This window comes from Planococcus citri, chromosome 1 (assembly GCF_950023065.1).
Source record: "Planococcus citri chromosome 1, ihPlaCitr1.1, whole genome shotgun sequence".
In the NCBI taxonomy this organism is placed as follows: Eukaryota; Metazoa; Arthropoda; class Insecta; order Hemiptera; family Pseudococcidae; genus Planococcus; species Planococcus citri.
The window spans coordinates 39,170,557-39,196,533 of record NC_088677.1 but is presented as its reverse complement, the minus strand read 5'-3'; the positions used below and the strand labels follow the sequence as shown (position 1 = coordinate 39,196,533).

General features: G+C 33.7%; 1 protein-coding gene across 3 annotated transcripts in view; it reads right to left on the bottom strand.

Moving 5' to 3' along the window:
• The window catches only part of LOC135831854 (diuretic hormone receptor-like), a 102,102-nt gene that overhangs the window by 17,869 nt on the left and 58,256 nt on the right, over nucleotides 1–25,977 (bottom strand). For all 3 annotated transcript variants that reach the window (XM_065344668.1, XM_065344669.1, XM_065344670.1), the window contains 6 exons: nucleotides 18,050–18,218; nucleotides 17,070–17,163; nucleotides 15,445–15,538; nucleotides 9,310–9,390; nucleotides 8,629–8,693; nucleotides 7,618–7,743 (listed from right to left, as the gene is read on the bottom strand). In XM_065344668.1, the coding sequence (XP_065200740.1) occupies nucleotides 7,618–7,743; nucleotides 8,629–8,693; nucleotides 9,310–9,390; nucleotides 15,445–15,538; nucleotides 17,070–17,163; nucleotides 18,050–18,218 (629 nt within the window). The remainder of the gene's footprint in view (nucleotides 1–7,617; nucleotides 7,744–8,628; nucleotides 8,694–9,309; nucleotides 9,391–15,444; nucleotides 15,539–17,069; nucleotides 17,164–18,049; nucleotides 18,219–25,977) is intronic.

Sequence of the window (25,977 nt, the reverse complement as noted above, 5' to 3'; positions counted from 1 at the left end):
AAAAAAGGAAAGATCTCGTAATTATTCGTGACACTTTTTTTCTCTTTTTGCTGTAAGTATGGTAGGTAAAAACTAAATAATAATTCATCTATCTTAAAGTTTATTATTACAATCAATTTGAAACCTACCATACGTACGGATTTTCCTACATAAACTTAAAAATAAAATCAGCTTTGAAATATTAGTAATTTGTCTCGTTGTATTGTAACACACTTGTAGGATATTTTCTTATGTACATAAGTAGGTACCTATAGCAATTTCTGTATCTGAATTCGTTATTTTTAATTCGAATTAAGCGATAAAATACCTAATCGAACTAATCTTCCAATTAAAATTTTAATTACACGTCAAAACAACTCTTTCGCGGCAGTAAAATTTATAAATGTCTGTTCCTTTTTACTTCGGTAAGTAGGTACCTATACCTATAAGTACTTACTATCCATAAAGAGATATCGGAAATTGACGAATTCGATATTTCTTACTTACTTCCTCGAGAACATTTATTATCAAATCTAAATACACTAAAAATAAATTGGATCTGAGTGAAAATTATTTAGAAACGTCCGGAATAAGTATTGATTGAATAAAGTTGCTAACAATCATTAGTTTAAGAATGGACGCATCAGTGCCTGTCCTTTTCATAAACATTTTTTTCAACTCATTTTCCTTGGTATATCTCCACAGTTTTCCTCGGAGAGCGTATTTCAAATTTTCTACGTGATTGCTATATATCGCGCTCAAACTTTTACACGTCGTATTTTTTTTCCTTTCTCTTTTTCGTTATTTAGCAGAATTATTGAACAGTCTGTTCACGTAAAATTTAAACGTGTTTTCAAGCGTATCATTTGTTATATTCAATATGTAAATGTATGCGTCGGTAAAAGTCCCTCATTTTATAAAAATCCTCGTCAAATTTCGGAACAAATAGTGATGAGGTTCGGCATATAATATAATTTCAAAATACTTAAATGAGAATCCGGATTACAATAAAAGAGATCCTATTGATTCTAACGTTATAAAAACTGTAAATTTTTTAAATAAAATCCTCCTTTAATAGACTGAAAATGAAATAGAATAAGATTTGAATAGGTATAAGCAGTACAGTATAAGGCCTACCGCTGTTTGAGTAAAATAAAAATCACGCTATTCACGAATAAATTCTTCTCTTGTTGTGGATTTTGTCGGCGAAAATGTTGAATGAAAAACTTCCCTTTCGTTTAAAATAAGATGAAAAGATATTTTCGTAGCGAAGCTCATTGTCTCGCTATGCTAGTTATTTAGCCCTTTTTCTCTACGAGTCTCACTATCAGTCATACTACACTATGGCGCTCGTTTCAAACAAAAACATAGGTCTATCTTTTTTTCAATCTGGTCTATAATTAGAATAGGTCTACTTCAAGAAATTACGCACAGATAGCGGTTAGAGATTACCTACTTATTAGGTATTTCTTTTGTTTTATTGTTTTATAAACAGGAAAATATGTGTACATATGGGGAAAATGTCTGCCTTAGACGCTTTGTATTTAAATCTTAAACCAAGAACAGAAACCGAGAATTTAAAAAGTCGAAGTGTCCGCTAACATTCGTAATAATAATATTAGGTACATAGATTATGAAAACGGGTCATTTTTCTCTAATCTGTTTTTCACCAAAGTACAAGTTTTTGATATTACCTATGTCAGAACAGAACAGGCAACGATGTATGGTATTTTTGGATAGGTATAGCTTAAGTACCAAATTAATATTATTAGGTATTGCTCATCATTTACGTTTATGTTGAAATCTTGGAAGAAAGGAGTTTTTCCTTTTATAATCCTGTTTGGAGAGAGGAAAGGGAAGGAAGGTGAGGGGAAGGGAAGGGAAGGGAAGGGAAGGAGGTCACTCTTATTATTTAGATATTAACCATATTGTCATGCTGTGATAATGGTCGCGGCGCATTCATAAACGTGTTAATAAATTTGCCTAATCACTTCGCCGTAAATATGTATTCCAATCAAATACATAAATGTATTACGTCTACTATGTGATTTCAATAAAACGAGAATAAAAAAAATGTGTTTTTTGCTACCGTAGAAGAGCATCCTGGAACTTATTGTTTATTCATAGCATTTTGACGAAAATACCCCGAAAAGTTCATTTGCTTGTACATAGCTTAATTAAATTGTCTCAACCAAAAACACACATTAGGTACCTGCAAAATAATTTTGTATTTTCGAAAACGAAAGACATTTTTTTTTACAACTTTTCTACTTTTATGGATGAATTTGTAGTTTTTTTTAGTGGTATTTTGGCTACATCCAAGCTCTTAGTTTAATCATTTATTCCCTGAACATTCTTTGTGTAAGTATACGGTTGATTTTGAAGAATTTTTGAAAATCCACACTGGGCTTATTTCTCATAAAATAGGTGATTCGACCCATGTCCTCGAATTTTGAAGCCAACCACAGAAAGTTCTTCTTCAACGTCTAAAACCCGGATAATGAAATTTTTAGAACTCTACTTCACCCCTGAACCCCCAAACGGGATGAAATCGCAATTTCGATTTAAAATTTCTTTCTTTGGCAGTATCAAATCAAATTCTCTCGAATTTATTTTTTTTTTGGCAAGTTTGCTTTAAAATGTTTCTTAGGATGCCCTCTTTAATAAAAAAAAAGTTGTCCTGGAGAATCGTTGGACGGGGGGGGGGAGTGAAATTGTTCCTATTGCCATACGCCGGACTATAATAGTATACGTAGCCATCTACCATTTTCATTTTGTTTTGAAAATCTGTTAACACAATTTTCACCCCTCTAACGCAAAGTGGTCGATTTTCATGTCCCAGGTTGACCAAAATAATTTAAAAAAATTGAGAACGTGCACAAACGATTGACACTACTTTACCCCCCCCCCCCCCACTCTCCTCACCTTCGAAAGTGACCGTCCTGGAAAATTGACCTCCAAAATTCATGTCTAAGCTATGTATCAACTCGAAATATGTACATACATCATGTAGGTATTGCGATCTCTTTCTCAGAGACATTAAAAATCTCCAATTTTTTTTACCTACTCATTTTTATCTGACTTGGGATTTCTTGACTTGGAAAAAATCTGTTCAAAACTTCAACGCATATGGACCAAATTTCAGCTTTTTTGGGACAGAAAAGTAACCCACTTCATTGAATAATTTTTTTTTGACATGTAAAATTTCAATAAAAACCAGAGTTCCCAACTTTTTCTCAACTTCTTACACTTTTTAATCAATGCCAAGATTTTGAAAAAAAACTTGCCAACAAAAGCTTTAACTTACTTCGTCGACTCATGACATTAGTAACATTCTACCGGACTTGTAAAATTATTCATCATATTTACCCAGGTTTTCTAAAACATCTGATCCATTTTCTCGTAACTTTACTGTAATCTGTAAGTCTTCAACGCAGAGGAAAATAAATACGAAATACCCAGTTGACCACATGCTAGCAAAAAGCTAGCGTTTTATTCGCGTTTTGATAAGTTGCTAGCAATTTACTCGCTTTTTGTGGCCAGCAATAATTATCTCGCTAAAAGTAAGCGATTTTCTTGCAGTTTTTCGCTAGCAAATTCAATTCTAGCAATTTTCGAGCTGTTTTCCAGCGACTCTCAGCTAGCTTTTACTTCACTTTAACTTGCTCGCCTTATGCTAGCGTATTACTGGCGGATACTTGCTCGCAATTCTATGCTAGGACAGTTCAAGCAATATTCTCGCATATCTCAGCTAGCTTTTACTTCACTTCATACATGCTTGCCTGATGCTAGCGTATCACTGATGGATACTTGCTTGCAATTCTATGCCAAGAAAGTTCAAGCAATATTCTCGCATATCTCAGCTAGCTTTTGCCTCACTCTATACCTGCTCGCTTAATGCCAGCGTATCACTGACTAATATGTACCGGCTCACAGTTTTATGATAGGAAACTTCAGGTAATATTCTTGCATCTCTGAGCTAGCATTTACTTAGCCATCTGGCTCTAGAAAAATGTAAGCATATCTCTAGTTTCTGCATCTGGTGACTTGGCGTTTTCTTTGTAGTCAAATGATGGGAACGTGCTACCACCAGATCTTACGCATTTCTCACCAATAAGTAAACCTTTTTCTGCGTTATTTATTGTAGCAAAATGCGAGCAAGTATCTTTTCCATCCCTCAGCGCGCATACAAAAATCATTAAAAATATTCCTGCATATGACAATAGGAGTAATTGCACCCCCCCCCCCCCCGCCGATCTTCTGGGGCAACTTGGTGGGTTCAAGTCATTTTAGAGCCTCCAGTAGGCTTTTGAAACTTGAAATTCCCACAACATTAATTAATCAATTGGAGTTGGCAAGCTGAAATTTACTTCGCAGGTTTCAAATGGTTTTGAAGCTTCCAGCTACTTTTAGGAAATTCCAATTTTCCAAAAAACGCCATACAACCTTCGAAAATTCGCTGGAGGCTCCAAAACGACTTGAAATCCACAAGCAGTCGACTTCGTAGCGTATTAAAATTAGTTTGCAGAATGAATTTCGACTCTCCATCTCAGTTTGATGAAATTTTGTGAAAATTTAAAGTTTCAAAAATCTGCTGGAGGCTTCAGGAATTTTCAAAGAGTCGCTGGAGGCTCCAAAACGACTTGAAATTCACCTGCAGTACTTCGTAGCGTATTGAAATTAGTTTTCAGAATAAATTTGAGCTTTACAACTTCAATTTGAGTTTCAAAAATCTGCTGGAGGCTCCAGAACTGCTCAAAACAAGTTGAAACCGTTTCCCATCGATTTGGCATGTCGAAAATAGGGTATATCCCAAATGTCAGGTTTCTTGGTCAATTTGGTAAAATTTTGATTTTTTCTCACATTTTGGCCAAAATTTGATTTTTGAAAATTCACCAAAAATCGAAAAAGGTACTTTACCACTTGAAATTTTGACAGGTGATGAATTTTTGCATGATCTTTCGATCTACGTTCGTAAGGTTTGAAAAATTTCGTGCACGTCCTATGTTGAAACGCGAAATCTGCGATTTCGGCTGACCTTTCAATCAAAATTGCCGCCATTTTGTAAGTAAGGCCAATTTTTTTTCAGCAAGTTTGCTTTAAAATGTTCCTTAGGATGTCCCCTTTAAGGAAAAAGTTGTCCCGGAGGATCGGCAGGGGGTGCAATTACTCCCATTGCCGTGGACTAAAATGTTGTTCAAATGTTTTTGAAATTTTTCATTTTCATGGTTTGTTTGATACTTCATTTTCAAATTTTAAATTTTGACAATTTTTCTATTTAAAAAAAAAAACTTCATTTTTTATTTAATAAAGAGATTTTTCAACCTAAGCGCTAGCATGATGCTAGCGAATTGCTAGCGTCGATCTCTCTCATGGTATAGTTTGCTACTCTTAGATAAAGTGTGTCATCAAGTTGAATATAAGCTCAAGGTGGTAACTTGTTGAAAAGTAAGAAGAGTGACATCACTCTTCTTATACTATCCCAAGATGCTAGCGTTATGCTAGCTCTGAGCTGGGACAGTCGCCTAATTTTTGGAATATCCTGGAATACTACCACCTGTTAAAAATAAACACCCAGAATTTTAAAAATTAATTAACACTAATTACTTTACTGATCAAAGTTTTTCTACGCTAGCAAAACGCTAGCTTCTTGCTAGCATAATTTGCGCTAGCGTAAATGGTGCCGGAATATGAGACACTTTTTGCAAAAATTGCTAGCAAATCAGTCGCGATTTAGTCGCATGTACGTAGCAGAATGCAGAGCAAAGTGCCAACAAAATGCTAGCTTTTTGCTAGCTTTGTGCCAGCTACGTGCTAGCTATTTGTGCGCAATTCTGCTACTCTAATGCGACCTAATCGCAACTGATTTGCTAGCATTTTTTTAAAAAAGTGTCTCAAATTCCGGCACCATTTACGCTAGCACAAAATTTGCTAGCATTTGGTCAACTGGGTAGGCCGACACGCGTATTTTAGAAAGAACACTTTCTTCACGAGCTCCACAGGTAAGTTTTTAAATATTTATTCAATTGATTGACAGACACGCGAAAGGATGTTTTGAAAATCCTAAACCAATAAGTTTTATCATGGCAAGCGTTAATTCAAAGGGGTAACGTTCACATCCGAAGCTTAAAGGACCTTTTTCCAAAGCAGATGAAAAAAGATCAAACTTTACTCAGATTTAGTGCAACAAAATTATACGGTATTTTTTATCGATCTCTTTAAAAAAACAACAACAACCTGAAATTCAAATAAATTTTATACTACATATTACGCTTAGTTTTTCTCGTAAATAAATCGTACTACAGTTCGAGTTGATTGTATTAAATAGGCTTTTTGATTTTGCCATATCTGAGTCGACTATAACGCGCTACTACCTTTGAAATACGTTGCAGAAACATCACCATTCCATAAATGTCATGGAACGTATATACGTAGGTCTTAAATATATAAGCCGCGTAGGTACCTATTCTTTTTAACAAAAGCTTGTATTGATTAAGTAGATTTACAGCGTTCTTTTACAATAATTCGATGAAATTTTCAAAATGGGATGCTTGAGTGAACGAAAATGGGTCAACTTTTATAATGTAAAATTCCAAATAAAATAATAAATAAACGTGAACAAAGGCAAAAAAAGAAATAAAAGCAAGATCCTTTGCTTAACTTCTGTACGACAGGTTAAAACCAAAGCAAATTTAATTTTTTTTCCCCTTTGAATGACGTCTTATTTCTGTGTATTACTCCAATACGTCTGAAGCCCTAACTTAATTCGACGTCAGTTTGGTTATCACATTTCAACGCATTTCACAAGTATAGCGATCGTTCTTCCATCCTATACAACGTACACCGGCCTACCTAATGATTTATAATCGTAGTCAATTTGAAAATGTTTACTTAACGTTTTATGCAAACAAAACATTTTCTCGAGGTGTCAAAGATACATTAAAGGGCTCATTAAAATTATCAACCAATTTAAACTTCTACAACAAAACACGAGCAAATTTAACTAAGCGACTTAAACGATTACCGACATTTTGACGAAAAGAAATCGCAAAAAAGGATCATAATTATTCAAAGTAAGTAAGTAGATAAGTTTGCGATAAATAATTTTTCACTGTTTTGTTAACAAGAAGAGTTACAAAATTTACGAATTTAAGTTGGAAATTTTTTTAAAAACTCGTCTGATAATCTGTTCCTATCCTTCTCGATGTAGGACTCATCTTGAATTAATTTTTAGATGCTAGATTTGTGGGAAGTGTAGGAAGGGGGAAGAATTTCTCACATAATTTGTACAAAAGACAGCGGCTAAATAATTACGCACCCCCATAGATATGCATTCACAGTGTTCGAAGAAGTAGTGATCAAACTATAACTCGGACGTGAACGCTAGGAAGAAGCTAAGCAGCTAAGCAAGGGAGAGTTTGTAAGGCAAGTTATCTCCACCCAGCATTCCGTAAAAGTTGGAAAATTTTAGGAAATGTAGGAAAATGCAATAGGTAATTAAATTAAAAAACTAAAAAGAAATTCGAACTTTAATTTCATTTTTTTTTTTACTCCAGATACCTATTTGATCAGAATTTCTCCCATAAGGACCTGGAATTACGCAAGTAGGTAAAACTACTGATATTAAAAAAAACTCACCCACATTATTCTGATTAAGAAAATTGAGTTTAGACTCAAAATGCATAAAGCTGGGAACTTGAAAATCCAGTCAGCGATACTGGGTATCATCCATGGGCAATGCTCTGCCATCGCTTTATTGCTTCCCTGCAACATGATTTCAATTTCATTTTAATTTTAAAATTACAACTAATATAAAAAAGGTCATATCTCACAAAGGCAAACATTTAATTAAAATGTAATTAAATGTTTGTTATACTGTTGTATACCTACTTCAGTTTACAAGTACTACTTCTGTAACCGCGTTGTGACAATAATAACCCATTTCGAGGATAATTGTCAACGCAACTATAACGAAACGTTATAACCATCGCAACGACGACCAAAAAACCCTTCTTGGTGGATACAAATGTAAATTTGCAACTTATTCCAAGCATTTGATTGATGCTCGAAATTTTCATTTTGAAAAAATTAGAATTCATTTAAAAATATCCAACTTATATAAACTCTACTCATAAATTTCACACACGTAAGTAGTAAAAATGTCAACATAAAAAAGAAGAAAAAACCGAATGGGCAAAAAGAAGATTTTTTCCTCGTGATAAATTACACACTTGTAAATGACAAAATTCCAATTTTACTCGAAGCGATAAAATTTAAATACCTACACAGATTTACGGATAAATATGGAGAAAAATTATTTTATATGGAAAATTTGCGTCTACTTTCAAATTTTCCCAACTGTGAAGTGTTTACTAAATCATAAAACGCGCGATGAAATTCATTTTTTTTGTTTTTTTAAATCCCATATTTATGATGAGATTTTTATGACTTATAAATACAGTTATTTAGGAAAATAAATGAGAATGATGAAAAAATTTGTGAATTTCTTGTAACGAAAGAATTTTATGTCCTCCTTTACAACTGTGTCTACTTGGTGTAAAAATTTAACACAGGATTGTAATGCATCATGGGATAGCTGATTATGTACCTACTATTTTTCGAGTCCATAAAATAATTTATTTTTATTACCTCAACATCTAAAGTTTCGAAAGGTTTTGCTATACTCCAAACTGTTATAATGGGCACAGGAATACCTGCAAAAAAAATTATTAAACATAATATTAATGGGGCTTGCTAAGCTTTATTATTCTGTGTAGGTGCAGCAAGCTTAGTCGTACATTGTAACTTTTTTCAGTTTTAAAATCCATTTTGGATTCTTTATCATTAAAATGAAACAAACCTCATCCTTCTCGATACCTATCTTCAAAATTGATACCGAATAAAATTGCTGAATTATTATTCGAGTTCACGAGAGTAACCCTACTTATCGCATACAAATTTAAATGTACAGTTGTCTAATTTTTTCAGATACCATTCGCCATTTAAAATTTCAATCGTTTTATAACTTTCTTAAATACAATTAATATGTCCGTAGACGAAAAAATTTTTTAGGCCAGAAGCAGAAATTAAATTTTTGCCATTTTAAAGGAAAGCGCAGTGTCCAATAATGGAACTCAATGAAAAATTCATGTACCTATCTGTATCATTCGTACCTATAATTTTAAAACTTGGTTCTGTTAAAAAACACAAAACGAAAAAAATTGATGCTTTCAAGCTAGTTTGCTCGACATCATTTCGCTCAAATTCTGAGCTACTATACCGATACAATGATTCCTAAATATTTTAAAATTAGGTATATTTTTTACTTACCCCAGCCGATTAGTAAGTATGCTCTTAATTTAATATTTTCTGTAGAGAAAGTTCGCACAACCAACATATAAAGATATAATCCTGTAACAAAAACGATATCAAGAGTCAAGTGTTCAAAATTCGTACCAAAAGGTCCATCGTTTAGATGAATATGAACCTAGTAGGTAGGTCTAGGTATATCAGGTTGGAGCGGATCACTAAAAAAATGCCGCAGGATTTTGACCAAATTCAGCGGAGACTTTCGTTTTGAGTAGAAAGTGAACCAGAAAATTTTTTAGCTCAGGTGGTACCCCTGGGTAGAAGACATACTAAGTTAAGTATAACAGTGGGATATTTTCGAAAAAATTGTATTTTTTTCTCTATAACACTTACCGTGCCTTTTCCATGAGGAATTACAAGGTGCGCAGAAATATCGGCGAGTACCCCGAAGAAAGTTTACTGTTAATACTCATAGGTTGGCAACGTGAAATATGTACCTACATGCATGATTGCTGGAATGTTATAAACTCAGTCCAACGATCAGTCATGTACTGTCATTATCGTCATTCACTGTTACCAACCAAAACATTTAGTAGAAATAAACTTTTTTGGAGGTACTCGATATTTTTGCGCACCCTGTATAAGTGTATATCTTCGCTCTAGGGGCACCTTCAGAGTTGACTTTTTTCCTGAGTGTTTTTCAACTCGAAATGAAGGTATCCTCTTTGGTCAAAATCCTCCGATATATATATATACACATGAAAAATGGTATTACGCAGTCCATACTAGATAAACCTCAGACTTTTTGCAGCCCAGTACCGGGCTGCAAAAAGTCTGTTCAGTTTTCGCCTGCTACAGACATTCAAAAACAAGCCAACGCAGTGTGTACATAAGGCAAAACACCTCTAAAGACCTGCATTATCCGATTTTATCAACTTGGCAATACAAACACGAGCGAATCGAGCTACTCACCTCTCTCGAAGTCAACGAAAACATTTTTTTGATGGCGGAAAAAGTCTGGGGAATATCTAAAAAACATACACTTGAGTGGGGAGCTCTCCTCAAAAATCGGAAATCGAATTACAAGCCTAAATAGAAGTCTTTTTCCAACCTGGTGGAGTATATACCTTCTTCTCATGGCCCAGCAGTAAGCTGTTGTGAGAACACGTGGAAAAAATGAAGTGCGCCCCTGCTAGTGCAAACCGAAGTCGGTCCGAAAATAGTCAGTGAAATATCATGGGCTGTGTAATGTATGGGGGAAATCTATATATAGGCATCGCGGTAGGCTTATGAGCCAATTTTTCAAAATTTCAAAATTTTTAAAATCATTTTCAATTTCTGTTCTAATTAACTAATCGAAATTCTAATTGCACAGTCATTGAAATATATAATTTATCTGTATCAAGAAACAGAATAAACAATTTTTGGAGAAAATTTTTTCAAAAAAATTTAAAATTTTTTTGAACTATATTGAATTTTGTGAAAATTGCTTGGTTGTCAAAAAGTCTGAACCACATCAAAATTTTTGGTATCAACAGTATTCCCATAGAGCAATAAAATACAGAAAAATCATTAGTCAAATTTATCATCGTGCATACCCAATTTCAACAGGGCTTTGGGTATGCTGACCAGTACTTCCTATTCTATAGGCCTCATGTTAGTACTACATCTAGCGAACATCTCTGAGAAACATTTGGTGCGCGCAGCTAACTTTGACAAAACTAGTTTGAAACCGGTGGCTCACTTGTTATGTAACTTTAGCCTTTACGAAGTGAGCCAGGCTGGTAAACCTACTGGTTCACTTCTTATGCAAGATTAACCCATACATGGGTTCATAAGTGTGCTGTCGTGAACATATATATATATTTTTTTGCGATCCACTCTGATGCCAGGTTGGCAATTGGTATCCATATCCGTAGTTGTGGGCTCCCCCCGTGCTTTTTGTTGAGATTTTAAAGGTTGACAAGATGTAACCGGACCCGTTGGCTTTAAATAAGTTACCTAATTGCTGTGACTGAATGTACAAAATTGCTACAGAAAAGACTGGGGAGCCTACAATTAAATGTAGACATTTGGTGCATATTGGTGAGCTAAAGTTGAAGAAATCGTTCACTTGTACAGCAGGTACTCACGTATATAGAGCAGAAAGAATTTGAGTAAGTATGAGTATAAATAACTAAATACCTACATATCAAACAATGTGTAGCTGTCTGATATAGGTACCATAAGTTTTCCGAGGGTTAAAAAAAAGTAATGCGATAAAAAAGCATACGAGCGAGCAAATTTTATATCAATTAAAAAAAAAATCTTCAGATCGCACCTCACAGTAGGTATATACAAATATTTTGATTTGATATTCGAGAAAATCCTTGACAATGAAAATACGATAATTTTAGGGACGTTTTTAATTAAATGAAATGAAATCCGAGAGGCGTTTGTGTTACGCAGAATGACAAGTTTTCTAACTATAAAAATTAACATAAATCTCTCGAATGGGGTAGGTACAGTTATTTAGTTGCTGTGATTTTATGTTTTAAAGAGGGCGATACCTAGTGGCAGAAAAAAATAAACATTTACATATTAATTGCTATAACCGGAAGAGAAATTATGTATCGTACATTACGGCTAATTATTAACCGAGGTGATGTTAAGTAAAATTAGATATTTGTCAGCCTGATAAAATTTATTCGCTCTTCGTGTACATCGCATCATTAGATCTCGTTTCAGTTTATTGAGTTGGCAAAGTTTCTGTGGGTATCGTCGAAATTCAAAGCAACGATGCTTGTTTAGGAGCTACAATGCTACACAAAGTACATACCTACTTCTGCCCTTTTTAGCACCACTATCACCATTATTACGCTACCTTACGTTTATATTTTCTGTTTCGAATGAATTTTGACGAATAATTTTTTACTTAAATTGAAAAGTGTACGAGTACAATATTCTGAATCATAATTGGAAAACTAATCTGACAACCCCTTTTCAATCAAATTTATACCTGACTTGACCTAAGCTCGAATGAAAAGCGTAAGAAAAGTTAGCAGCATAGGTATTATTCAAAGGTCGCGTTGGTACATTTTTTATGATCTTTTTCATTTTACATGCCATCAAGAATTCTGATTATTGCAAAAGTACCTCGAATGAAAATAATAAGAGATTTGGTTCGACGATACCGGGTCTCAGTAGGTGTACGTAGGTACCTTAACGATCAAAAAAAGCATGCAAATGATTTTAATTTTTAAACATTTTAATTTCAATTTCCAACATAAACGAGAGAGTCAAGTTTACTTTACCAACGTTTCACTAATTGAAATGCAATGTTTAACGCTTACGTAACCATATTGATCCATAAAATTCAAATTCATCTCTTACACTCGAGGAATGATGCACGCATAAGTAGCTAGGTAGAAATACATACCTATATCGTTTAATCTACTAACCAAATGTATTTTTGCATGTTTTATGAAAATTTGAGAATGAGAACACCTTGGCGAGAGAATTTGCGCAGATTTATTTATACAATTATATCAAACAGATCGTCGAGTAGAATGCGACTTAAAAAGATACTATAATTTTTTTTTCGAGTGCATTTCAATGAATTTATACAAAGGAATGCGGAAAGTTGACGAGAAAAGCTCTACAGCGAAGCTTGGGGTTTCCAGAGGAATTTTTTGTATAAGTATTTTTTCACGCCAAATACTTGAACATTATCTCGAATCTACTACTTTAAGCGCGAGTAGAAAATTGCGTTCTTAGCGTTCGGTATATATTGGTAGGTGATACTCGCATAAAATTGTTGTCTGATGAAGCGAATAAGTTTCGTTTGATTTATTATATTGAGATGATTTTGTACACCAATGTAAGGTAGGTACTTCAGTATAGAGTACACGTTTTATGTGTATCTTTATATTTACCAACATTTTTCATTTATTTTTTTATAAACACGCGTTCTAAATGTACAGCGTTCTTGTTTGGTAAACATTAATTTACAAAATAAATACCCAAAGATTATTGAAACGAACTGTAATTTTCGTACACGTTGCACCCAGCAGTTGAATGAAGTATAGGCTGCACTCTGCATTTTAAATGTTGAATTTCTTTTGTTACAAATGAAATTTTTTAAAAATTTAGTCCTTACATTCTCACTGTTATGAGAGGACAGTGGCCCGCTGATTATCAATTTTTCACGGATAGGGAGTTCATTTCAGTGTATTTTTTTTTGAATAGGACACCTCAATGCTCTTCCTTCTATCTGACAATTTTTGAGGAGAAATTAAAAAAATTATGAAAAGGCAAAAATGCAACTTATGTGAACTTGGGATAGGTTGCTTTACCTATGTCATTGCGGGAAGGAAGGCTTGCTGTGATTGGACACACTATTTTTCAAAACATTCATGCACAGCAATCTCTAACAAGATCGAAACAGAGCAAAGCACCATTCGTATAAACCAGGTGTAATATTTTATTCGTTTTTAAGGAGATTTCAACGACATTAAAAAATAAAAGCATTTTTTGGCAACAGCATTTAGATTTCACAAAAAAGTCGAGTGTTTATTTTTTAAAACGTTGCTCATAATCCATTAATATAGGTACTTACGTACATGTGCCATGTCTTCATATTTTCATTCAGATTACAACTAACGAAGACATATCTTTCGAGTGTAGGTACTTATTTTAATAAGTTTATTAAAGCAAGTCAGCAAAATATGTGATGAAGGATATTCTACGAGGTTATAGTGGCTGATTTTCCGGGTTTAATGGTGTGCTGTAGGTAGTAGGTAGAGGTACTATGTAGGCACCACCGACGCTAGGTAGATACGTACGAGTAGTATGGCAGACCAAAACGAGTGTGTGGTACCAACGTATAGATCTTGCCGAGGCGAACACACGGTGCTCTACGTGTACGTACAAGACCCTCTATCTAGTCATGAGAGGAAACTACGGGCGTCTAACATGTACCAAATAAATAAATAAATTAAAATCAGTCGAAATAAAAAATCCGACTTGGGGACTTCGGCGTAGAGCATTTTTTAAACTGAAAATGGCAATTTTCAGTATTGGCCTACCTTCATTTTTGAAGGATCTATGTAACTTTGAAGTTTTGAAACTGATTAATTACTGTAAAATTTGTTGGGTAGGCCAATACTAAAAATTGCAATTTCCAGTTTAAAAAAATGCTCTACGCTGAATCCCTCAGGTCGAATTTTTTATTTTGATCAATTTTCATTTTTTGGTCATTTAGTAGTATGTACATGTTAGACGCCTGTAGTTTCCTCCCATCCCATGAATAGATGCAAGACCTACAAGTTGGTACCACACTCGTCTAGGTGTGCCATACAACCTATCGCCGGCTAAGAGTTGAAATAGCATCCCGATCCAGCTATCTAATAAAATGTTAGGTGCGTACGGTAGTACATATGAAAGATGCTAAAGTGTTAGCGACCTATATTAAAAGTAGGTAGGTAGAAAAATCCATTGACATGAAGTACATGAAAAGATAATGCCAGAAAATTATTCGAATGGAAACGGAAGGCTGATATTGACGACTAAAATGGATATAAAACAATTTCCGAGTAAATAACGATTTCAATTAATGCTACCGCGTAAACGTATGAAAAAAATGAGGTAAAATTGAATTTTTCTCCAACAATAGGTAGAGATCCTTTTAAAATTAATTAAGGAGCACGTTGCAGCTGTTAAGTGCCATTCTCGAGTACAGAGTTTTAAAAAAAATAAATTGCCGCTTTCAACGGAAATTATGATTTTAATGACGAAATAAATTGAGTTAAAATCACGTAGGTATAAATTGACTTTCAGTGCTAATTCAGTTTGTTCGACAAGTGCAATTTGCCGTTATTAAATTCATTAGGTACCTACCTATATTTTTCATACACATAGATATGTATAAAGCGCACTTAGATACCTAGACCTACTCTCAAGTCGAACCAATAAATTCACAATAATGAAAATGTTTTTCGGTGTTATTTTTGCTGTGAAATTTTCTTTATAATATGATGCAGCGTGCATTAATACATATGTATCGAAGTATACCTACGTATTACTAAGTTTCTTAACAAATATTTCACTTTAACGCTGTGATCAACTGATCATACAGTATAATAGAGTACAGCAGGTTTAATAAAATGAATCTCTTACCTTCAACAAACATCCAGAAAAAATTGGTCAATGTTGCATAATTTAATAATATTATCAAAACTATACACATCGACACATGACCTTGGAACATGACCTATATAAAAATCATAAAAACTATTTTATTAAATCGTAAATCAAAATAATTACTCAAATATTTACGTAGTACGACATGTGGAAAGGTTTCCCTGCAGTTTTGTGGGGAAATCAATGAACGTGAACTAGAAGCCTAACAAAAAAATTACACGAATGAAAATTTCAATGCGGAGTGGTTCTTAAAATTTCAAACAATGGAAAATTTCGAAGGTGTTGAAGATTTTCGATGTTTTATTATGTATTCCTAGAGAAACGAAGGCTATTCAATTTTTGTCTATCTTTTTATTTTGAGCGAGAAAACGCAACAAACATAGGTACCTCATTGAATTGTTCTTTGCTCCATGAAATGAAAAATAAGCAGTACCTAAAGTAAGATGTGCGGTCTTTTTTTCACGACAATAAGGCAAACTTTTCGTACCTACAAACATTTTTATATTTGCCATCATCAGAAATCATACAAAAATATCGATGTCCAGCTTTGTTCAAAATTCGATTATTGGTTGAAATGGTGTTACTAGAATAGTATCTGAGGAAGTAAATTCCTTTTAAAGTTCAAATATTTAAAAAATTTTTCTATAATATAAAAAATCGTAAAATTTGATTGTTTTTCAGTCGAAGCATCGTTGAAAATATTAGAAAAATTATAATTTGAATTAAAGAAGCTAGTATATTTCTGTAGGTACGTAGGTATAGGTATTGCTGTTTATTCATAACCGATTTTCTCCTCTAGTATTCCTATTTACATTGTGGATAAAAGGAGAAAAGATCGGAATGTTTTGGCAAAAAAAATTTTCATTTTCATTTGTTTTGTTCGCCTTAAAAAATTTATGTTTGAATTTTCTCTCATTTAAAAAGGATTTGTTTTACGTAGGTATCTCTTACAATTTCGAATTTAGTAACCCATTTGCAAGCATCTAAAAAACACACCAAAAAATGACAAATAATCCAAAGTGAAAAAAATTACAAAATAAAAAGTTTCAACTTCATAGCGAAATCGATACCTCTCTGTGTACTTATCCAAGCAATTATTCAACTACAAAAGAATCCGCCGGTAATTTAAAATAGGATGTTTATTTTCTTGCAAAAAAGAATAAAAGAAAAAAAGGAAAAAAAGAAATGTAAAAGACGATTTGAAAAAATAACCTGTTGATCCTTCCATTCATTATTAATAAATTCTACGTCGGAAATGAAAATACATTTGAATTCTTTTTAGGCATTATACCTACTTTTATTTTTAATCAACGTAAAATTGAACAACTTTGCAGCCGAGTAACTTTAAACAAATATAGAGAGCTTTAAGCTGAAATCGAATATCCCAATTTTCATTCTTCTCAAGTAGGAAAAATTACTTTTCAATTTTATTTGATCAATTGAATAGCAAAATTGTTTCGTTTTCTACGAGAGGAATTTTCAAAAGTAAGGAGCTGATGAGCTTTGAAGAGAGAAAATACAATTTCTGTCGCGATCAAACAAAGAGATCAATGGCCAATTTCCCATTAAATTGATAGGTTACGTATTTGAATAAGTGTTACCTGCAACGTGATGGTGAGAATCCACATGAATCCGACTAATATGTACGTACACATTAAATTGGTGTGTATTGTATTCCTAAGACATCTTAGTTCCCTGAAATTAAAACAAAACTTTATCAAATCAATTTTTCGATAGGTATTTTAAATTCCAATGTTATCTTTGAAATCCTGAAGGTAGTTTTCCACGCTCTTATTAAAAATTTCATCATCACCTTGAAAAATGATAGATAATTAATTTTTAGTGGGTATATACTACATATATAGAGGTACCTAGCTTGATTGAAAAAAAAAAAAAAAGGTAACTACCCAATTTTAGGAAATTTTGTCTCTCTAATGTCAAGTTTTAGAAATACCGAGGCCGAGTAACTATATGTATTTACCTCTCTGAGTGAATTATGGAGGCAACATTTCGTCTCAATCAACAATGCATATCTCTGGCCTTTTCCTCGTGAGATATTTTACGAGGGAAAAATTTTACATCAATTAATACGACTTTAAAATATTCCCTCAGTAAATGAAAACTACCAAGGGGCAAGCAAACATTATAAATGTTTAATTATACTCAGCCTAAGTTCACCGAGAAATTTTACTCGACGCCAAAAATTTAGTAATTCATCGATTTTAATCCGGAAATTGAACTTTTAATAATTAATACGTAATTCGCAAATGTTTTTGTTCTTGTTTTATTTTTTTTTAAAAATGAGATATTATCCCTAAAGCAAAAAGCTTGCAGTAAACTAAGCAAAATATTATATTATCTACTCGTGCATAAGTACCCATAAAGATCTAACCTAAGCTACTAAGTAGGTATACCTATCTACATTATACTTGTAAAAAAAAGTCTGAAAATTTAAAAGAGATTTAAATTCTAGCTTTTTTTCGCTTTTTAGTTTTTTGTTTAGAAATAAAGTTTTCGTCGGTTTTAGTAAAATTCCGAAGAACATGTTTATTAATTTTATGAACATAAAAGTCCTTATTACCTGTAGTAAAGAAAGATGAAAACGGCAATGGAGAGTGCTACAAGGGAAACTGTGTATCCGGTATAATAAATTATCGCCGGCCCACTATCAGTAGTTTCCAGTTCTTTGCATTCGGTGTAATCCGTTTTATTCCACTGGCCAAACTCATCACACCAACGTGTAGCATTTTCTGTAAATTTGATTATCAAAAAGATATTATCCCCTTACAACGAACATATTCGCGAACATCAATTTATTACACCTTTATACTACGATTACTTTTGACAGCGACCTAAGCACCTATATATCAACCAGTATTCGTATTTTAAACGCTTTTATATTGAGAAAAAAAAATATACAAATAGGTTACACGGCGTCTCTACAGGTCGTCGTATACTATACCCTACCTATTTTTTTCTTTTCTTCCTTCCTTCCATTCCTCCCATATAAAACAACAGATGTTCGTTCTTGAGTGTTTAATGACGCAAAAAAATTTTCCTCCATCGAGGATTAAGATATTTTTCACCTTTTCAATCCATTGAAAAAAAGAAGACGAAGAAAAAGAAGTATTTGCCTGTTTGAAATATCACTTTTTAATACTCAATGTGAAAATAATGATAGCAGTTTGAGGAAATCTCTTTTTTTACGGATGAACAATCGATGTCGTTTTAGTTCCTTAATGCTACAGCGACAGAAAAAAAACACCAAGTAAAGTACAAATCAACGGACAACAGTTCGCTGTAAGCCACTGTACATAAATTCCGGGAAACAAATAAAATCATTGTCGATTTTTTTCCCTTTAGTTTTACACGACGTAATGTCAGCTACTTTTTCAGCTAACGTTTCGCATGAAAACACCGTTTCAAGGGTTTTCTGTAATACTCACATTCTTGTAATATTTTTTGCATTTCATTATTTTCGAAAGGTTTTTTTGGTTTTACCTATTTCTGAATAAACGGAAAAACTACGCGTTTTTTGTATCACTCGAAGGGAAAACAATTTTGAAGGACTGTGTGGAAAGCAGACGCGAAATAAATTCCTACCTAATGTAAATTATGAATACTCGAGTAGTAAAGTAACAGATGCACTTATTCGTTTGGTGTATTTATTTTACATTCATGACATATCAACCAGATTACTCTTATCAAGATACCTACGTAACTCACACGTGAGTACCCACTTATGTCTTTGAGATTTAAAATATGTCATAAAGTCAGGATGGCTATAATCAAGTTACATATAGATTACATCGGTATCCACAGGACTTGAAGTGATACCTACAGCAAAAAGAGGAAAGAAAATCATTCGTTATTGTGAGCAGAAATGGTTGCATATATGTACTTGGTTCGCAGTGAAAAATATGGATTTCAAAATAAAATTGTAGGTATTACCTAATAAAATTGGATACCCCGCTTGCCGGAAAAGATCCGCCAATGAATCCTCATCTAAGTTTCCAACGAACAATTTATAGTGAATACGATGACATTTTTTTGGTTAAATTCAGCAATAATTCGACACAGTATTAGGCAAAATTCACATTATTCAAATTCAAAATGAAGGGATGAGGTACGTTCTAAAATACTTATAGTACCCAAGTCTCGCGTGAGCCCCTTAATTCTCCGATTCAAAATCTTCCCTAGGTCTTGAAAACTAGCTTATAAAAAAAATGGGAGCTAAATCGGTTAACAAGAGGATGTAAAGTGTAGCTAGGTACTTGCGTTTTTCACTAGGAAAAACTGTAACTACGTATAAAGGTGTTTTAATCTATTTTTTCACCAAAAAAAAAGTTTATAAGCAAGTTTCCAAATTTTTTATTCTAATCTATGGCGGAAACGGCTTAAGAATTTTCAAAATTTTCAACGCGATTGTGATAAATTTTTGAACAAAAGTTTCAAGGTTTACCTTAATTTAAAAAACATCACAAGCGGTGAAAAAATTGTTCAACTTTGAGAAAAAGTCTAAAAGACATTCTAAAGTACTTACAACATTTGCCAAAATTTCTGGCACTGAATTCTATTTTTTGATGTCTTGCGAATTTTCAAAAATACATTTTCGATTTATTTTCTACGAAAAAATCAAAATTTCCTAATATTGAACAATAAAGCAAAATTTGGTTGATTTTAAAGAATTCTTTTGAATCTGAAAAATCAAAAATTTGTTGAAGGCTTCAAATTGCTTCAAAACCGCTTGTAACTGATTATACAGTGGTCGAAAATAAGCGCCGGCAAAACTAACTTCAAATTTTTCATCGTGGTGTTTGAGAAAAACAAATTCCTAATTTAAAAAAAAATGATTGTTATAAAAATATGAAGTTTGTAACGACAGAAATGGATTCTGGAAACCTGTCTGAACAGTTACGTATTTTTGGCGCAACATTTCTACCAATTGATTTTGAGGCGATCAATCAAAGAAAGTATACTTATGAAGTCACCCAGGATCACAATTTCACTACCATCATTAAATCTATGCTCAGTAACAGGATGTTCTATGTAACCCACTTGGGAAAATCCAGTAGATGGAGAAGGCAAAAATGGACTGTCACAGGGGAGTGTTCTTGCCCCAATCCTATTCAATATATACACAAATGACCAGTCAGTCGGAGACCAGACCTGACACTTCCTGTATGCAGATGACCTAGCAGCAACAGCTTCGGGGGATACACACCGAGGTACAAGAAATGTTGCAGGAAACCCTGAACAGACTACAGACCTACTATGTGGATAATGCCCTCAGACCAAATCCATCCAAAACTCAAGTGTGTAGCTTCCACCTGAAGAATGCAAAGGCAAAATGCACATTGAAGCTGGTGTGGGGAGGAGTGCAGCTCAGAGGTGTAACAATTACGATTATAATCGATTATCTCCGATTAATAATCGCCAATTATTTTCAATCGTCCGTAATTGATTAATCGCCGATTAATCAGACCTTTTGGCTAATTTTTTTAATTAATCCAAATCTTGATTTTATAAGTTTGTTTTTTTTTACACGGATTATGGCAGATTTTCGAGAATCTGGATTTTGGCAGATTTAAAATTTACCAGAATCTGTTAGGATAGTAGCTTTTGAAAATGGATTATGGATTTTACTTAAAGAGAGAAGACTTCTGATGTTTTGAAAGTTTGTGGTGGGGATCTAAAAAGTGTTTAAAAAAGAGATTCAAAAAACATCCAAAAACCAGATTTTCGAGAATCCGTGTAAAAAAAACATACTTTATGTCTTCCTTTTGGTTTTAATTTGTTAATTGATGTTTCATATTTTCATTTTCTCTTCAAACCCTTCGTTACAATTGCTTTTTGAGTAAAAAAATGAAAATGAAAAATTGCTCAGATAATAGTTCAGAAAACATTCATGGCGATGGCTGACGTCACTCAATTCCAACCAATCGTGAAGCAGCAAATTTTTTTGGCCAAATAATCAGCGATTAATGGATTATCCTCCGATTAGTGCGATTATTTTGGGACGAAATAATCGATGCAGCATTGATTATAATCATTACACCTCTGGTGCAGCTGGAGAACTGAAAATCTCAAGTACCTAGGAATCACGCTAGATCAAACCCTCACATATAAGAGACACTGTGAGAACACAAAAATTAAGGTGGAAGCACAAAATAACTTACTGCGGAAACTGGTATCAACTAGATGGGGAGCAAAGCCAAAGATGTCGAGGACAACAGCCATGGCACTGTGCTACTCTACAGCAGAGTATGGATGTGCCGCCTGGGGGCAATCAGCACATGTTAAGAAGATTGACGTTGCTCTCAACAACACCATGAGAATTGTATCTAGCTGCCTAAGACCAACCAGTGTTAAACACCTACCAAAAATATGCGGCATTGCACCCCCTGGGATAAGATGGTGTGTGGCAGCAGATGTAGAGAGAACAAAAAAAAGAACAAGACCCCCGCCATGTTATGTTCAACCAGAATGAGATGACCCCAAGGCTGAAGTCCAGGAGTAGTTTCATGAAAGAGACCCATGTGATGAAAGTGGATCCAGTGGAGGAGAGAGAGAAAAGATGGTCGGATCTGGAAAAGGCCACATGTAACGAGAACCTGGCAAATGGACACAAACTGCTGTATGTAGAGTGGCTCACACTGAACCAGATCACAGGTGGATGTGCCCAGACAGCAGTAAACCTTACTAGATGGGCATTCAGGATGATGTGGAGTGTCCGGATTGCGGACAAAGACAGACTGACGGCCACCTCCTTGTATGTGGCACAGGCACTGCATACACTAGAGAGGAGCTGTGGGGAGAAATGAACAATCGCACAGAAGGCCTGGTGCAGAGATGGAAGGCGAGAATTTAAAGAGATCCGAATGTCCCGGACACGAGAAGGAGAAGAAAGGAGGAGGATACGAACCAAGTTCAAATTTTTTATACCAGTTTGATCAAATGTTGATTATTCCATGTGTGGAGTGCACAGTCTACATTTTTAGTGTTGTTGGTACCTAAACCGATATCTGATATTCCATCAATTCACGCACTTACCTACCCCTGAGCACAAAATTTCCCATTGAACACTTCTGATATTTCTACGCGATTTCACTTTATTACTATCTTACGCGATTAAAAGGACGTAAATTGATGGTGTAAAATTACAAATACATTTTCGGTGGGTATCTAGAGAATAGATGATAATTTACGATCGTTTTTCGACGTTTGATGTTCTTAATACGCATAAAATACCTCACTCATTTCGCAAAATTATACATTGTTATAGGATAACGAGAAGGTATGTTTCTTGCATACCTATTTCTGCGTAGGTATCCCCAATATTTGTGAAATTAATGATCAAAACAGGGAGATTTGCGTAATAGGTGGCGTTATAGAGCTTCTCGAAAATACAACCAGGCAGGACGAGACTGCTTGGAAATCTTCCGCCAAGATAATGCCTTTGTTTCCATTAAAGACTCGTCAATTTAATTTTAGGTAATGAATACGCGAGCTAAATTTCAATAAAAAACATAAATTACCCATTTATAATAAATTTTGAAGAGATGAAAGTATTCTGCTTCGCGTTACGTGGGTATATATATTTTTCCACCGGTCGTGGAGCGTATTACCCAGTTTCTTAAAAAACTGCTAAAAAAAAACTACCGAGGCTCATTTTCAAATTGGTTCAAACTTGAACACGTACAAGTTTGTTTGAGAACTTTTACAATCCCTGATTAGGTTAAATAGCGAAAATTTAAGCTACCGAGTGATGATTAATGTAAAGAGTTAATGTTTCACCAAAGATTTTCCACCATGTACGTTTGCGCTGATATTTTACTCTTAAAGCTTACACCGGCTGTCAAGTTCTGTCAAGAAAACCTCCCGTACCTACACCTTTTAAACCATAATTTAACTAGTTTACTTATTACGTTGATATGCAAAAAACTTGCATTACATGGGATGCTCCATACTTACTTACGTTAGGTACCTAATAAGAAAAAAATACTAACCGCAGAAAGCTGAGAAGTGGTTTTACTTATTCAATGTTCATACAACTTTTAATGAATAGGTTACGTAAGATAATACTCTCGATAGATTATTGTAAACGTTCAACTTGTGTATCTGGTTTGTGCGAGCTCTTGCATTTGTCACGATTTTACTCCCTCGGCTGAATTATAATGCAAAAACATTTTAAAGTCTTGAATATCAAAGAGAAAACTTCTCTCATCAAAAGGTACGGTTTTCTTCAAACGAAAGACTAATCAAATACTAAAAGCAGGTTTATTGTTAGCACTTCACACTAAGGGGTAAGGATATTGTATTTTAATCTGCAATCATTAAAAGATCAATATACAGAGATATTCATTGGAAACGTAAAACCATAGGCAAGTGTAAGTATGTATAGGGTACGTATTTTTCACGAAGAAAAACTTAAAGTTACTGGGGTGTTTTTTATTTAATTCGTACACCTCATATTAAATATTTTTTCACAACACATCGTAAAATCCACTTGTTAAAAGTAAAATCCTCAAAATATGCAATTTGATAAAAATGATGATGAAAGTTTCCATAGCAAAAAAAAGTTACACCTAACCTCTGTTGAATTTAAAACATTAATGAAGTGAATTACAAAAAAAAAAACCATTGAAAAGAAATGGTACGCAGTAGGTATCTACGAATATCTTATAAAATCTAATAATATCTTACATTTCCGAGTTGTTTCTTTTTTATATGTAGGTATGTGTAGGTATCGTAGGTATCAATACTTAGATAAGAATAGCTGTATTGGTATTAACGATGAAAAAACTTTTCACTTAACCAGTAACCTTAAGAGAACCCTCCATGCAAAATATAGGAAAAGATGAAGTGGAAATGCACAAATAAGTATATAAGATGAACCAATAATGTTTCATTTTCACCGCACAAAAATGTGAAAAGAATACATTTTTGGGATTATACGTATTGAGAAAATAACGATGGCATTCGATGCTATACATTACTTATACATTTCAGCGTAAAGAATACCTACTCATTGTTATATTTTGAAGAAAAGGTGAATGATACATGAGTATACGAAAATACCCAGGGATAAAATTATTGTTTTGAAGGATTTTCATCAATTCAAGTGCATCAGTAACGTAAATAGTAAGGTACGCATCAATGCAAAATGAAAAAATTGGTTTCTTTTTTTTTTGCTTCAGTTCATGGCTCAGTTCAACTACCTACTAGACAGATTATATTTTCAAAGAATTTTTTCTTCTTCGGTTAGATGGCCAATGGCATCATGAAGTTAATTTTTCTTTACAAGAACACTGGAATCTGGATTCTGGAAGAATTCAATAATTATAGTGACCTGCAAGGGCAGTGATGCCGCCACTGTCGCCTTTCATCTGATAATATTTTCAAGCTTTCTGATTGGTTGACAATTAATAAACTATTGTTTACAAATCAGGGGGATGAAAACTGTACACTTTTTAAATTGTAACATTCTGCATAAGAAACCTTATTTTTGCGGTTTTTCAATCATATTGGTGAATTCGCTTTGAGCGACTTCTAGCACGAAATGTGTTTATTATATGTATGTATTATGAAGTATAGTTAACTGTTTCATATTTTTATTTTAATTTGATAAATAAATAATCATAATAATTTACGCAGAAATAGCCGAAAAAATCAGCACAGAACGGCGAGGATTCCTATCAACTGTTTACCAATCATAAGGAAGATAGCAACTTTTTCACCGTAGCATTTTTGATAAAAATGAGTAAAATATTAAAAGATAAAGATTCGATGTAATTTAAGTGACATGCGAAGGTAATCAAACACTTTAAATTTTAACATTGTGCCAAAGAAACCTTATTTTTACTGTTTTCAATCATTTTTGGTGAATTCGGTTTGTGTGATTTTTAGCACGAAAAGTATATTGCATCCATTAAATAAATGTATCATTTTCATTTCGTTTGATAAATTTTGATTTTGAATAATTTCTCAATTTACGCAAAAAAAAAACACAAAAAAACGACGCAGGACTGCGAGGATTATCATCAATCTTCATCATGAATCAACGTATCCCCCTTAAAGAAGTTCGAGTGAAATGTGCCAGAGCGCAACACTTGCCCTTGCGGATTGCTATGCTCATTTTGAAAATACGATAGTTATTTTGAATACATATAAACCGCCATAATATTACATTTTGAATCAAAGTCGTACTCGGACAACATAAAAAAAAACGCTGTGTTGCTTTGCAGGATTTATTGCCTTCAAATCTCTGTCATACATATACGAGTATGTAAACCGTAGAAGGTACCTATTTCAAGAATGTTAATAAAATTGCATAACCAGTTTGCCGTGAATACGCGATGAAAGCTGAGATTTTCTAATTCGGTTTAATTTTTTAGAATCATTGTGATTTGATACTCAAGAAGGTACTGAGTAAATGATCCAGCAAAATAATTTTTTATTTATCTCTCAAGTCAAGTTGAAGTGCTGCCTCTACTTACGTTATGATCA